Below are 15222 nucleotides of genomic sequence, written 5' to 3'. Positions count from 1 at the left end.
GGTGATTCCTTTGTGTCCTTTGAGAAGAGGCTCCGCAGAGTATATGCCCTATCAAATCTCTCAGCGATTCTTCCTTATGGCCGTACTCAATATCTCTTTCTCCGCCTTGTCTCCCAAACTCACCCATCTGTATTCCTTTTAAATAGGAGAAAATAAGGAACCTTATGGCCTTGGCCTTATAATATTTCCCTTTAGAAGTCTTTAATCTGACAAGAAGGAAACTGATAGGGCAAAAAAACCCTAAAAATGGACTGAAACTTGTAGGTGAGGAGCGTCTTTATAACAACCAACATCCTGACCACTGGCTGCTCTTACGTGTAGCTGGTGAAAAATGCATGACGCTTAGACATTTACTTAGACACTTTCCCAAGTTATTGTTACATAGAAGATCTCCATATTCTGTGATGAGCTGGGGCCTGCCCCCTTCCTGCCCCATCCCCTGAATCAATGCGAGTCAGATGATACACGTTTGTGAGTTGGCCGATGTGACGCACAGTTGTTGGAAAGGCTTTTCTCCCCTACTGACATGTGCTGTTAGCACAGTCCTCACCAGCATAACATTTGATCTTCGTTGCACTTGTGAAGTCTCAACTGTTTAATCAGTTTAAATACTCAGCCTCCACTTCAGTCAAGAAGCATTTTAAAGCAGTGCTTCAACTGAACACTTCATTAATGCAATTTAGTTAAGAAAAACAAGTTCCATCAGTTTTTGCTAAAAGGATGTCTCAGTGTATCCTTTTCATTTCCTGTCTTGTATCTTGTCTCTCTGAATATATTATAGAGCTGGAATGTGATTGCCTATTTAGAGCAAAAGAAAAACTATCCTGATTTCTAAAGCATCTTCTGTTTCTGAGAAGAATATTATATTAGGTTACTATATAACCAAGGAGAGGGAGCAAACACTGAAGGGTATTTCTAAAAGAGGGCATACATTCAAGAGTAGAATGAAGAAATATCTCCTATTCTGGCTAAAAGAAAATTCCATTTTGTTCTGAAAAGGAAAAAATTGGGGAGGAGGTGATATTTTTATTGTCTTTCATTGTTGAAAGATATTGTATTTTTCTAAAGCAGTTATCCCAAACGTGCTGTCTCTTCATGTTGCTGTGGTGTATTTACAATGAATTGTTGTATCAGAACTAGGGTCAGCTTTGCATCATTACACTATGGAAATGATTGGTGATGGGTCTATCATATTGGGCTTCACACATCCCATCCTCAGATGTCACCCTGAGCTGTCAGTCCTGCAGGGCTCTAGTCCGCATTCTTCTTAGCAGTTATTTCCATTCCTGCAGCCTGTATTTTAGCCATATTTGTAAAAATTTCACCTGTAGCAAATAGGCTGGGGGAAAGGAGGAAAAGGTAGTAACCTGTGAACTGTCTAATTTTGCTAACCTGCAAGCTTGGGTGACATGCTTATGATAGTAGGTGGATGGAGCTGGAACAGGGAGATGAATGAATAAATGAAGCCAGTAAGATATACTGGCTGGGCACCAGCTTCAGGTCCCATTGCTTGGGTTTGAATCCTATAACCTCCACTCTTACCTCTGTGACGCTAGGTGAGTGGCCTAGTCTTTCTAGGTCTCAGTTTCCTCATCTGTGAAATGGGGATTAGTAAATGAGAAGTAGTGGATAAAACACTTGACCCTATTCCAGATACAAAGTAAAACGCCAATACATGGTAGCGGTTATATGAGTTAAGACAAGTTCACAGTGACTAGTGTTTGGATTCCTTACTCTCTGTGCTTAATTCTTTGGATATTTCAGGAACTGTCTGTAATGATGCATATGACTTCTCTGTTTCTTTTCAGAGTTAGCTTAAGTGATGGCAGTGATAGTGAAAGCAGTTCTGCTTCCTCACCCCTACATCACGAACCGCCACCACCCTTATTAAAAACCAACAACAACCAGGTAAGTTGCTGGGTTTGCACTTCTCAAGATTCTGCAGAACTAGAGGTTGATCATTTTTACTAAGCACGCAAAACTTTCCACCCCTTGAGTTTTAAACAAAGTCCCTCTTGATAGCAAATAAGTGGGAATCTACAGCCTTAGGAGTAAACATAGTTAGGGTAAAAGAACTTCTGTTGTCATGAAAAGTATGTTCCATTGGATGGGTTAATTAATTAGATGCAGGACGGGATGGTGACAAAAAGTGTTGCCCATTTATTCCTGATTTCTGTATATTTTCCCCCTCAGTTGTAAGGAGGCTGTTAAGTGAATAAGAAAGAATATGACTTTTGGAGCTATTATAAAGCCTGGTTCTTTGTTTTACTAATTTACTAGTGGGAAAATAACTTCTAACTTATCCTCAGTTTCCTCATTTGTAAATGGGGATATTAATATCTACCTTGCTGGTTACTGGGAGGATGACAAAAAATATATGTAAAGGGCATGAGGCATTGTTCATACCTTCTTGGCAAACAGTTGATGATAGATGGTTATTATTATAGGTGTTCTGCCTCTGTGTGCTCATCCAGGAAAAAGGATTATCACTTGGGATTGTAAGGAATAGTTTATAAAATACACAGTAAACAGTGGTCATTATCATTGCTGTTATAAATCAAGGTAAAGGAAAGCTTGCGAATTTGATGATCAACTCAGAATATAGTTATTTGGATAAGGTCTAGGCAGAACTTCAAAAGCTGTGATGAAGAGCTTTTGTTAAACAAATGATTATTTTAAATACTTGCTAAGATAAACTATTTTCAAGTATTGTAAAACCGTCATTATGCATTGCGTTGATACTCTATTACCATGTTATTCTTATTTCTTTGTTTAGACAGATTCCACATGACCTCTACAATAATTGCTTAATTCAAGTTACTGTATGAATGTTAACTTGAAAATAAAGGAAATGTGGTTTTGTAAAATTATTCTGTTTCACAGGTGTCCTACCTGTGATTTTAAATACACTTGCCCTTGAATTTGTGATCTTTGTTTTATGGGGAAACTGTGATTTTATAGCCGAAGCCTTTTTCATTTTAAATTTTGTGTAAAGCATAAGCAAAAATCTCTCAAAATTTAAAATTCCTCATTTATAAAGTTTATCTACAACTTAAAGCCTGCATTATTAAGTAGAAATAATATCAGTGTTCTTTACCTCACCAGTTACAGTTCAACTGCAATTTCTTTGTGACTGCAGGCCCAACCTCATCATCCATTACAGACTGGCCATTCAAGGAGGTGTGCATTCTTCTTCCTTATCCTAACTCCCCAAAGTCCATGTGCTTCCCCACCTCCAGTGCCAGCCATGCCCTTGGCCCAGCCAGCTTTCACCTCCAGTGTGGCTCCAAGTCAGGCGTTTCAGGGGAAAGTGAGGGCAATGGGTATAACCATCACTGCCACTCAGTTGAGAAGAGCCCGGGGCTGGCTAAACTAGGTTACTTGGGTTTCTTATATTTATAAGTGTGTGCTTCAGTATGAGCTGGCAGAAGAATAGCATTCAGACCTCGAATATATTTTTATATCCAGTTCAAACCTATATAGGCCTAATTTCTGCTTCCAGTGGGTGGTATATTAAAATTAGTGTACTTCCTGGGCAGTGGCAGTGCCAGGAGTGAAGGGCATTAGGGTGTGCTTTTGTACCCCACAGTAGTCTCCTTCAGCGTATTTTCCAGTCAGAGTTAAGACTATGCTTGCTAAATAAATGCAGCTCCAACAAGCCCCCATCTTGCCCTGCAGACAGAACTGCCCCTAATCCCTTCCTGACGGGCAGTCTTGAGCTGGCCCTGGTTTCAGGGAAAGGTTTAGAGTCTTCGTCAGACTTTTTTTTTATTAACCTGTCTAGCAGAATGAAAACAAAAATAAATGGTATCATCTATCTAGAAAGGGTAAAAATTACTTTATCCGATTAAATAGCATACCACTAGTTCCTTGGCATATGTTTATTTGACAAATGTAGCTTCACACATGTGAATCATCAATCTGTCAGGAATACTCAGTTATATGTCATTTTCTCCATACACCTATAAGCATAATAAGGAGGTCCATATGCTTTCACTTTTAACTAGTTTAGGGTAGGAAATAAATGTACCACAGGGTGCTTTCCTCCTTGGACCTATGTCTTAGAACTGGAGTGTGTTTTTTAGTCGTGTGTGTGTGTGTGTGTGTGTGTGTGTGTGTGTGTGTGTGATAGTGATGATGATGATGATCTGAAATTTCACATAAAATAGATGAGAACATACTGGGAAGGCCAAGCTGTGACATGGGAAGACTCTTGAGTTTTCTTCTTCCATATCCCTTGGCTGTTCTCTGTCTGTAGGTTGATAATGGTCTCTCAAGTTTCTGTAAATTATCAGACAGAGCTGTGTTTTCCTTACCTTTTCTCAGTCTTCTAGGGACTAGGGAAGAGAGAAAGTGCTAATTGAGTCAAACATTTTCTAACTCTTGGAAAAAAGTGAGCAGAGAGAGAGCCACATGTCAACAAAGCAAGTAATTAACCTGAGTATTGTTAGGAGCTACTAGTGATCATTAACATGAAAGACCCATCAGTAGAGAATCCATCTGCTGAATAATTGAGTTGTCAGTCCTCACAAAGGAATACAGAAAAATAATAATCTTGAAATTTTGACTCTCAAGCCATATCCTCAGATTAAGGAGAGAAGTGCAACTCATCACAGTTCTATTTTCAGAGACTACCACGTGCATAAATGGTGCATCTCAGCAGTCTGGGTGGCTTTTTCTTCCCATACAGCTTAATAGGAAATAAGAGTGCTGTGCCATTTTAACCAAAGCTTTTTGTTTTTTGTTTTTTTAACTTCAAACCTTGTTATGTGAATTTCAAACAAAATCAAAATTCCAGATCCTTTTTGGCTGAAAGTGTAGAAGGGAGGGAGGTGAGGGGGCCTTAAAGGAAGGAAGCGATCCATGGGACCTGAGTTAATATTCAGAATATGATAAATCACTTATCAGCCTGCAAGGCATGTTGAATGAAATAAAAGAGTCTATCCAGTTAAACTGGTTTGAAATCAGCCCGTGGAAGACAAGGTGCCGTACTTTTCTATTCTGGAGTCGTTTCCTTAAAGATAAGAAATGATCATAAATAAAACAATTGTCTTCAGCATGGCTCAGCTCTCAGAATGAGGTTTTGACAAAGCTGTTTATTTTGGAGCAGGGAGAGATCAAAGCAGGAAGATTAACTGAGCCCTCTCTGGGCAGCCACTCAGTAACTCGAGGCGGATCACTGACACCCGGGGCTTTTGTTCCTGCCACTGCAGCTTCAGAAGAAAGAAACTAGGATTTCAATGTATTTGGGCCTTCTGTGCTGTAGCACTCACGGAATGTGTAGGGTGGGACTTCAGCGCCCTGAATGTTCTGTCTATTTTCTGCTTTGAAGAGAAGGTGGTGGAACTCTCTCAACCTAGTTAACAGCTCTATATGGCAAATAGTTCTCAGTCACTTGGCCCCCAGAGGGCAACGACTTGGGGGCCTGGAATGGAGGGGGGCATTCGGGGGTGGGATATGATGGGAACAAAATTCCATTTTCTAATGCACAAGGCAGGCAGGCACTGTTTTTTCCTCTTGCCTGAAATCGCAGCAGATCTGCTCTGCTTGGGCCCAGCCCCAGATCTGAGTTGGTGAGCAGTGCCATCTACTGACCTACTTACTCCTAGGTCTCAGCGCCAGTGTTCCCTTGAGGTCTCATTTTCAACAATAGAGAAGGAAATTCTGAACATAGTGGGGTGTTTGGTTTCCTTTACAGTGAAGCATGTTAAAAAACTATTGCTTTACCTCTGTGATTAAGTAATTTCCTTGTGTTGCCAGAAGTATTGTATTTGAAGTTAGCTTGGTCACATTGGTCTTCTGGTTATCTTAATGTTAAAAATGAAGAAATAAAGGCTATTCTCAGGCAAGATTCTGTTAGGAGCTCACTTCTTACTTATACATTTTCCTAAATTCAAAGGAATATGTACCCTTAGAGAAGTATTTGGTCTTTTCTAGAATGTCATCCTCAATAGATAAAATGTTTATTTGTAGTAGAAAATTTTACAGCTGAATGGAAACCTGGATGTTATCTTGTTCATCTCTCTCATTTTATCTCATTTTTTGAGGTTCAGAAATGATGAATGATGGGACTGGTACCTGAACTTGGGTTTCTGAGCCCAATCAATGCTCTTTCTACAAATTAAATTACAAAATAAATGTGAACTCATTTTTAAAAATCTTTTTTGTGTTTTGGAAGATGGTAGACCTTTGAACAGAACTGGAGAGTGGCGTGTGTGTGTGTGTGTGTTAAAGCAGAAATGGATAAAAAGAAGAGCAGTAGGAATATGAGACTGCTTAAATATCTCCTTTATTTTGCATTTTCTTCCTTAATATTAGCTTCAGGTTATAATAACTCACTTGGTAATGAGGATATAATGAAAAAGGCAAATTACTTTGCTTTTTATGTTTCTATACATTTGTAAACACTCATCAAAAATTTCAGTGGTTCTCAACCATTTTAAGCAAGGGCCATTTAAAAATATTTCCCTCATAATTCTCAATTTTGAAAATTCTAATAAATCAATTGTATTTATTAAGTAATAATTTGTTTCTCCTTTTTATTAATTAGAAACGTAGCTCCCAACAGTCTGAACAGTATGCAAAACTGCTCTTCGTAACCTAAGCTACAATTGGGTCAGATAAAAGGAAAGGCACTTGATATTTATCATGGGTAAACACATCATTTCTTGAAATACGGAAGATAGTCCTAGCTCTTTATTTCTTGAGTGGGAGGATCCCAAGTTGGGAGCAACCAGTGTCACTGATGGCAACCTTCATTTCCAAAGCTGCCTCAGTTTAGTGGATATGAGTGAGTACTTTTTAGAATCTGAAAGTCAGGTACTAAAAGGGTATTTGAGTGTTTGTCTTATCATCCTTAGTGTACCGAGCACTGGTAGTCATGCTGAAACAACAGAATGAATAAGAAAAAATTCTTGCCAGAAAGGATTGTAATCCACTACAACTCAGCTGCTGTACATATGTGTGAGAGTGTTGTCACAAAAGAGAAGCAGCCTTGGAAGCTTAGATCAATTTCCTTATCTTCACCTTCTTTTTTTTTTTTTTAAGTTCTATTGCCCTGACTCAGCATTTCACATATACGTAATTTATTTTCCCAGAGAAAGTAAGATTAGAGGAGAAGAAAGAAAATGTATGGAGGAGAGATGCTCTTTGGAAAGGGATGTTATTATATGACATTTCATTTTATTTTAACATCTTTATTGGAGTATAATTGCTTTACAATGGTGTGTTAGTTTCTGCTTTATAACAAAGTGAATCAGCTATACATATACATATATCCCCATATCTCCTCCCTCTTACGTCTCGCTCCCACCCTCCCTATCCCACCCCTCTAGGTGGTCACAAAGCACTGTGACATTTCATTCTTAAGTCCCTTCGTTTAGGTGGCTGGTTAGCTAAGAAGTGCTAGAAATCAAATTTAACTGTGTTCTCTTTGATCCCTAGATTCTTGAAGTGAAAAGTCCAATAAAGCAAAGCAAATCAGATAAGCAAATAAAGAATGGTGAATGTGACAAGGTAGGTGTCCAGTCCATTACTGTGAGTGCTCCAGCACTGACCCTCTTCCGTTTCTTTGTGTTTCCCTTGATCATCCTTGCTGGTTCTCCTTTCGTTTTCTTCATCAGAAATGCCTGAAACCTCCAAATGACAATCACTTCTTCCCAATGCTTTGTAGTTTATTTTCCAAGTCTTGTTTATATCTCCAGTGTTAAGCCTGGCCTTACGCTATCCATGATTGCCAAGGGATTTCAGGCACATTGAATTGGGAGGTGAGAGAATTGTAGTGCAGGTGGAGGGTTAAGGAATCTCAGACTTTAGTGAGCAGGACATCTGATCCCAGTGCAGTGTGTTTTCCCCAAGTGTGCAGTCACGCATCCAAAATCTGACTTCAAGGGCTGTTGGGGGTTTGTGTCTCGTTGTGGGCAGGGTCCTCACGTGCTTTGCAGGGGCGGGCCTGGCTAATGCTTCACAGACCTTTCTTTTGCCTTCATTGCAAATGGCACTCGGAACATGCAGGCATTTATGCTAACAAAGACCATGAGTCTGAGTATAGGGAGGTGCACCTCTGCCTTTTCAGGGGAGCTCTTGACAAAGCAGATGCTAATGTGGATAGTGACCTCTATTTTTCATAAGACATTCTTCTGTCCTGTTACTTGCTGTTCACTAGCAATGTTAGATATGACCAGGAGGGACCCAAGAGGGCTTTTTTCTTTTCAGTTTGCCCTGACATAATTGATAATGTGCATCAGTACTTCCATATTCAAACTTGGGCTTTTTTCTGTTAAAATGCTTCTAAGATGGAAGAATAGTTAAAAAAAAGAGTGTAGACTGTGATAATACATTTAAACTCACAATTTTTCATTGCGTTCCCCTTCTCTCTGTAGAGGCGTTGTTGGGAGAGGGGGCACCTGCTCACTTGAACCTTGTTGAGAGCAAATAAGTGCAAGAATTGCCCTTTTTATCAATAAAAAGCTGGCTTGAAAAGTTAATAGTTGGCCAAGAGAGATTTGGTCTGCAAAGGCCTTGGGCAGTGCATCCACACAGCCTGGGGTAGAGGGTAGTATGTGGAACCTCTAACCACTGCTTGTATGTTCTTATTTGTTTATTCTTTTATTTTTGAACTGCTTCCTTAAAGTGCTTGTTCTTTGAGGGGGATGCTGTTCTCTTTCAGGCATACCTAGATGAACTGGTAGAGCTTCACAGAAGGTTGATGACGCTGAGGGAAAGACACATTCTTCAGCAGGTGAGAAATGCTTTTTAACACAACCCTTTCCAGAAACATCAAGGCCTAGTTTGTCCTGGGCTAGTGTAATAGCACCTGGAGGCCACGCCAGGTGGCCTTCTGAAAGCCCCACACTCTCAGAACTGGCCCAGTGCCACCTGCGAAGTAGGTGGGGGGGGGGTTTCATTTCCGAGGCTGCCCAGAAGTCTGCTTTGGGGCTTCCACGGTACGATGAAAACTGGGCACATGGGGAGGTGATGATGCTGGGATATACTGATCCCTCAGCCGTCTGATGCTGTCACGTGGGCTGAGGGAGGGGAAGGTAGGAATGCAGAAACCTTTGGGGCCAGGCTTCTGGTTTCGTGGGAAAACAGTGATAAGAATTGCAGTCAAGTGCTGTAAACATTTGTGATTCAATTTAGTAACCTTTGCCAATGCTATTCTAAGGAAAATAAATATTTTCCTCATTTGTCTTATCTTGTATAACATACATTCTATTATTATGAACTCAACTGTAGAAGACTTGTAAAGTGGGGAAACTTCTATTAGTACGATTTGATGTTTTGAGAAGATAAGAAGGATGGTTTTTAGTTCTCATAGTTACAGCACATGCGTCCATTGCATTAACAGTGGCTATTGATAAAATAATTTTTCTTTAACACCCAAAGAGAAGGTTGGGTTCTAAATTCCAGGGTGCGTTTGTAGATTTTTTTGCTGCTTGAATTTTTTTTTTTTTACTACTTTCAAATGACTTGAAATTAGTACTTAATCTACCCCAGCTGTGTATGGGTTATTTTTTTTTTAATGTTTAATGGCTGATGGTCACATTTCTATTTTGTGTACATTTTTGCTTAAATCTATAAATACATGCTCTCAAACTTTCCAAGTTCCCTGATTGGTCTGATAAGCTTTTTAACCCTTCTAGAGTTTCAGATTTGAACAAAAGACTATAGACCTGTATAATTCTTAATTGGGGGTAAGTTGCATTTCTTGCATTTCTATCTCAGTGCGTAATGGATCGGGGAGCAGGGTTTGAGTGGCTTACCCTAAGACATATCCTAGTATTTTGATAGCATTTTTCTTCAGCTTTCTTCTGTGTCACTGAAAATTGTTCAGCCTGCCACTTACCAATTATTTGGGGCTCATTGCCTGAATGGTGATGGTAAATCTATTAGCTGACCTTCCCATCCTTTCCCGAACACCAGCTCTGAACCACTGTGGAGCAGTTGTCTAATAAAGCTATGACAGTACAAGTTGGGCCCAAATAGTGCGTCTCGTAGGAGAGCGAGACAGATGTTTGGTCAGGGCTGGGACCCCTTCACCAGGAAAGCCAACCAGTGAGTTGAGGATGCTAGGCTTTTGAGCAGGGTCTTACCTTGGGGTGTCATTGGCATTCCTAATTTCACACTGTCCTTTATTTTGACCTTTGAAAGACTTGTGAGGGAAGGTGGCTTACTGGAGAATTCCATCGAAGCGGATTATTTTAGTGTTCTAGAGGGAGAGAGTGATATCTATGAATTTTTAACCTGGCATAAAGGCACTCCAGGGCCCACAGCGTTTCACCCTAATTGCATTCCCAGGCCAGTTGAAAGCTCTCCGTCTTTGGCCTTTTGCCTTGTAATGCAGCTGAGACTTGTGATTATGATACCATGATGCATGTCCTGTCACGGTTTACTGCTTAATTAATTCCTATTGTAAAACATAGAACTATTGAGGACTAATGTTATTCTCCACCTTGAGCACTGCTCATCTTGTGGACTGCATTCCACAGAGTCTGTGTATTAGCCACACAGACCCCAGCACCTGAGACAGGATTTCTGGTGAGTGCAGGATCCCATCCCAGGTCTTTTCCTATTAAATACATCCTGTGAAAAAATCTGACCTGACACTTTTCTTTGGCTCACAAAAGGTGGTTAATATCTTTATTTTATTCTGGGGACATGCAGTGCTGGCACCCAGCATCTAGATTAATGAACAGAAAGCGCTGGATCAAGAGAGGCTGTGTTCTTAAGGCCCTTTTCCATGAGGTAAAAGTATAGTACAGTAGACACAGTCAAAACCAGAGATGTTCGTACCTCGGACTGACTAATAATTTGATTCTTCTTTAAACCACATGTTCCACATTCATTTGGAAAGGGAGATTGAACACTTCTAAACTCCCTTGGAGTTCCAGCTCTGAGTCTGGATTTGCATCCTCCTTAGGAGAAAAACAAAAAACCTCTGAGGAAAACCAGGGCTTCCTTAGAGGATGGTTCGGCAATTTAGGTAACAGCTATTATACATTTAGAATTTTCTTCAGGGAGTTGGGGAATAAATGGTAGATCAGAGTGTTCTAACAACATGGAAAACTCTCCCTGAGAAGTGTTTTCTCCAGGATGCCTCTTAACCCAGGGTAGGGCACACGCTGTCACACGGTAGACAGGGCTTCCCCATCCATAGCTGGGGCCATTCTCCAGGAAGTCCTAACTTACCCCAGACCTGACTCCCCGCCAGACAGAAGCAGTTAAAGCAAAGCTTGTTCATTACTTCCCACTCAGCAAAGAGGCTGCTTCGGGTGGAAAGAATACTGTTTTGTTTTGTTTTTTTAACATAAAAAAGCATAATCAGACTACAATGCATCTGCCTTTTAATAATTTTTATGACTTTTATAACCAGGATTGGGGGAAGGAGCTACAAACTTAACAAGTGGAGCTTACCCTGTTTAAAAAAAAAAAAAAAAAAAAAAGGCCTGCGTGGTACCCCCTCCAAAGCTGACGTGGCAGGAAATAATCCATCACAGATGTTTTCACAACACCATCATCTGAAGAATGAGTTAAGCAGTATACATACGCCTCCTTTTCCACTACCTATAATATACCATGTGCCCTTGCCTGCTTTCCTTATCTGCACTCAGTCTGTCTTTTATTATTGCTATTATTTTGGAGCTGGATTCATCATTGCAGTACGATGCAGGGTAACGACACCAAGGTAGAGCCACGGTGCATCAGCAGAGCGGGGATTCCTATAGACAGGCAGCGTGGCGTCCTTCAGGGACCAGCAGGGTGGTGCTTTTAGGCTTTGTGGCTGTGTCATTGCAGTGAAGCACGTTAACGTGGTGTTTCTGATGTTCTGACTCTTTCAGGATTCATGGAAAGGCACCCACATTTATTTTTCTTTATGAAGTCTTTACTTAATTGAGGGTGTAGGTTCATGCTCTAATAATTCAAATCATTAATGCTGTTCCCATTGGAAATAGTCCTGAACGCCCCATCTGTTGCCACCGCTACTACTTTAAGGCTGTCTCTGCCTCCGCCTTGATGCATTCTTATAAGCTCCCATAAAAATGTAGGGCTCATTTAGTGAGATTGATAAGATCCCCTTCATTTCTTTGCGTGTTGTGGCTGCAGGCGGGCTGGGGGGTGTTGGTTGTGGAGGAGACGCGAGGGCTGTGATTGAATCCCCAGAACCTACAAGGTAGTACAGTGCACGTGAGATGACGGGGCCGAATATCCTAGTGGGCAAATGTGTTTATTTGCTTTAAAAGCAAGTGACCTTTTCTAGAAGGTATTTTTTATTACTCTGTCTTCTGCCTATTGCTAAGTAATTAGTGAGCAACTATATTGAGTCACAGAAATTTATTTTTTTAAAGGGGTGAGTTACCTGCCATTTTCAAGGGAAAATGGAGGGCTGTACTTCTTTATCCCCACATTGTGGTTTCAGTTTGTCATTTCAACCACTTTACTTCAGCTACTGCTCTCCCTGCTTTCTTCCCTCCCTCCTGCAGACTTTTATTATAATTTTTTTTTAATTTCAAGGAGGTCTTTTCTGAGCTTTAGCTTCTGGCATTTTCCCTGCTTCATTTGTTTTAGTGCTAATGAAATGGCTAACAGTCAATGAGGGGCAGAGGGAAAAAAGCACTGGGTCTGAAAATTCATATAGTTACCTCCCAGATAATTAAGGATAAGTTTATGTTTACATGGTAATCATAATCATGTTGCCCTCATCTGTGTAGCAATTTGCAGTTTATAAAGAAGCTTCATGTTCCGTATATTATTTGATCCTCTGAACAACATTGTATGATAGGTAGAACAGGTGGCATTGTCCCCATTTTACAGATGAGGAGACTGAGGCCCAGGGGTTATTGTGTTCTGTCCAATGCCATTCAAATAGTGAGCAGAGTCAGAATTTGATATGCCAAATTCAGGATTCTCTGTTCTGAGTGCTTGGTCATTTACCTACTGACCAGCTAGTTGAGGAGAGGATTCACACTCTGGAATAATTGTCATTTGCTTCCATTGTATAAATTGAAAGGCTATTTGTTTTCATCCCGAAAGAGCTCTCTGAAGAGGCTGTTTGTTTCTATACTGAAGTTTACACATTTTCACTCCGTCTATAGTGTTTCTACACAATGTAGCAAAAAAGATAATTTACTCTGGAAAGTACTTTTAATTCAATCGATGTTAAATATGTATTATAGTAAGTATTTGATTGCCTTGAAAGTCTTCTGTTTGTGGACAGAGCTGTGTATGTGTGTTTCTCTATGTATATAGACGTGTGTGGCTGACTTACCTAAAGCGCTGTTTTAACTATTTACTAATAAAGCAAATGAGGGTTCATTTTAGATCTTTTAGTGTTAATAATAAGATCTAGCTTGATAAATTCTTATGTGAATATCACACTTTAACCATTACTGGGAACACCCCTTCTGATATTCTCTTGATGCGTGTGATAGAACGCTGAGTCCAGTGGTTTAAGCAAGTAAGGCTCCCTCTCCGCCCTGCATCCCCCCCCTTCCCCACCACCCCATATAATAATAAGCCTGGAAGTAAGTGATTCATGGTCAGTGTGGTGGAAAAGATGCTACTGAGGACATAGACTCCTCGCCTTCCTGCTCTGCCATCTTTCACATCTTGCATTCGTCCACTTGAGGGGACGACAACTGCTGCACTTCCAGGATGGCATCTTCATTCCAGACAGGAAGGAGGAGCAGAGGGCAAAAGCCTCGTGCCCATTGTCCATACCCTTTCGAAAATTTTCCTACAAGGCCAGTGACTTCTGACAAATAAACTGTAAATAGCAGTGTCTGCCCAGTGCTGCAAGTGGGTCTCGGAGGCAAATATATAGCTGGGCATATTGCCACTCCCAGAAAATCAAGCTTCTGCTAGTAAAGAAGAAGGGATATATGGATATTAGGTAGGCAGTTCGCTGTGTCTGTCATGATTTTGCAATGGGAGTAACTGATTTTGTTATTAAACCCATAGTTATATCTGTAAAAAAAATAGTTCCAGAGGTTGAATAAGGCAGTAACAGCTCAGTCTGGAGTTGCGCAATTAATTGGATTGAGGTTCACTATGTCTTATGTTTCTGTGGCAAATATGTCAGGAATAGGGAGCACATTTTCTATTGAGAGCCACTGACCCATAGGGAATAGTTCACAAATTTACTGTTTTTTTTAAAGAAAACTAATTGTAAGAAGAAAAGGTCAAAAGTTTCCATTCTGCTTTTTCAACCGGAAATTAGGTAATCTAAAACTTCATTGAATAAATAATAGGCTGAATAATTAAAATTATTCCTTTTAAGATGATTGTACTAAAGAAAACAGAAGCATATGATAGAAAAGGAGTAACAGACAACTAAAAATAAGCGAAATGGTTTGCCAGTTGGTTTCTCTGTGCAAATACTTTTTCTTTCACCTTGATGTGGATTTTCCTCTCTCCCCGACAAAGCTTACTAAAATCAACCCCCCTCCATCCCAATTTACTCACAACAAACGTACCTAGAACCCATACTATCCAGGCATAGCATCTATTTCTGTCAAAATTATTAGTAAAATAGGAATAGAAAGACACGTAACATGATAAAAGATTCTTTCAAACCCATAACCAACATCACTGTTAATGTTGAAACCTTAGAGGCATCCTCCCGAAAGCCAGGCAAGACCAATAGTGCCTCTGTCACCACTTTCGTTTATCATATTTCTGGAAGTTGGAGCCAATTCAAGAAATGAGGTATAACTATTCCCAAATGGGGAGACAAAGGCATCCTTTCTTTCTGCAGATGATACTTATCACCCCAGATACTCAAGTGCATCAACTGAACGTGACTAATGGAACGAATATAGATTTTTATTTATTTTTTGTCAAAGCATAACAAGATGTACAGCTAGATGAATTTTAACAAGGTGAATGCATCTTTTGTAACGAGCACCCAAGTCAAGCAACAAAACAGTTCCAGCACCCCAGAAGGCTTCCTTGAGCCCCTTTCTAGTCACTACCCATGATCTTCAGGAGGTGGAAATGTAGACGGTTTTATTCTTTTTCTTTGTGGGTTCTTGAGTTTTCTAAACTTTCAACAGTAATGTAATCAGAAAGAAAAATGATCATTATATATATATGTATCTGCGTGTATGTACTTTTTCTATAAGGAGTTCTGTTATTTCTAGGCTGGAGTTTCCTTTCATCTATTAAGTACAGCCACTGTCCATTGAGTCAGTAACTAATTTTGAAAAGGGGTCTTGAAATTCT

At 40.1% G+C, this 15222-nt stretch overlaps 1 protein-coding gene across 3 annotated transcripts in view; it reads left to right on the top strand.

The window, feature by feature from the left end:
* The window catches only part of MLLT3 (MLLT3 super elongation complex subunit), a 328889-nt gene that overhangs the window by 309083 nt on the left and 4584 nt on the right, over nucleotides 1-15222 (top strand). For all 3 annotated transcript variants that reach the window (XM_060300978.2, XM_030840600.2, XM_030840601.3), the window contains 3 exons: nucleotides 1809-1908; nucleotides 7444-7515; nucleotides 8669-8740. In XM_060300978.2, the coding sequence (XP_060156961.1) occupies nucleotides 1809-1908; nucleotides 7444-7515; nucleotides 8669-8740 (244 nt within the window). The remainder of the gene's footprint in view (nucleotides 1-1808; nucleotides 1909-7443; nucleotides 7516-8668; nucleotides 8741-15222) is intronic.

Source organism: Globicephala melas, chromosome 6 (genome assembly GCF_963455315.2).
Source record: "Globicephala melas chromosome 6, mGloMel1.2, whole genome shotgun sequence".
In the NCBI taxonomy this organism is placed as follows: domain Eukaryota; kingdom Metazoa; phylum Chordata; class Mammalia; order Artiodactyla; family Delphinidae; genus Globicephala; species Globicephala melas.
This window is presented reverse-complemented; position numbering and strand designations above follow the sequence as displayed.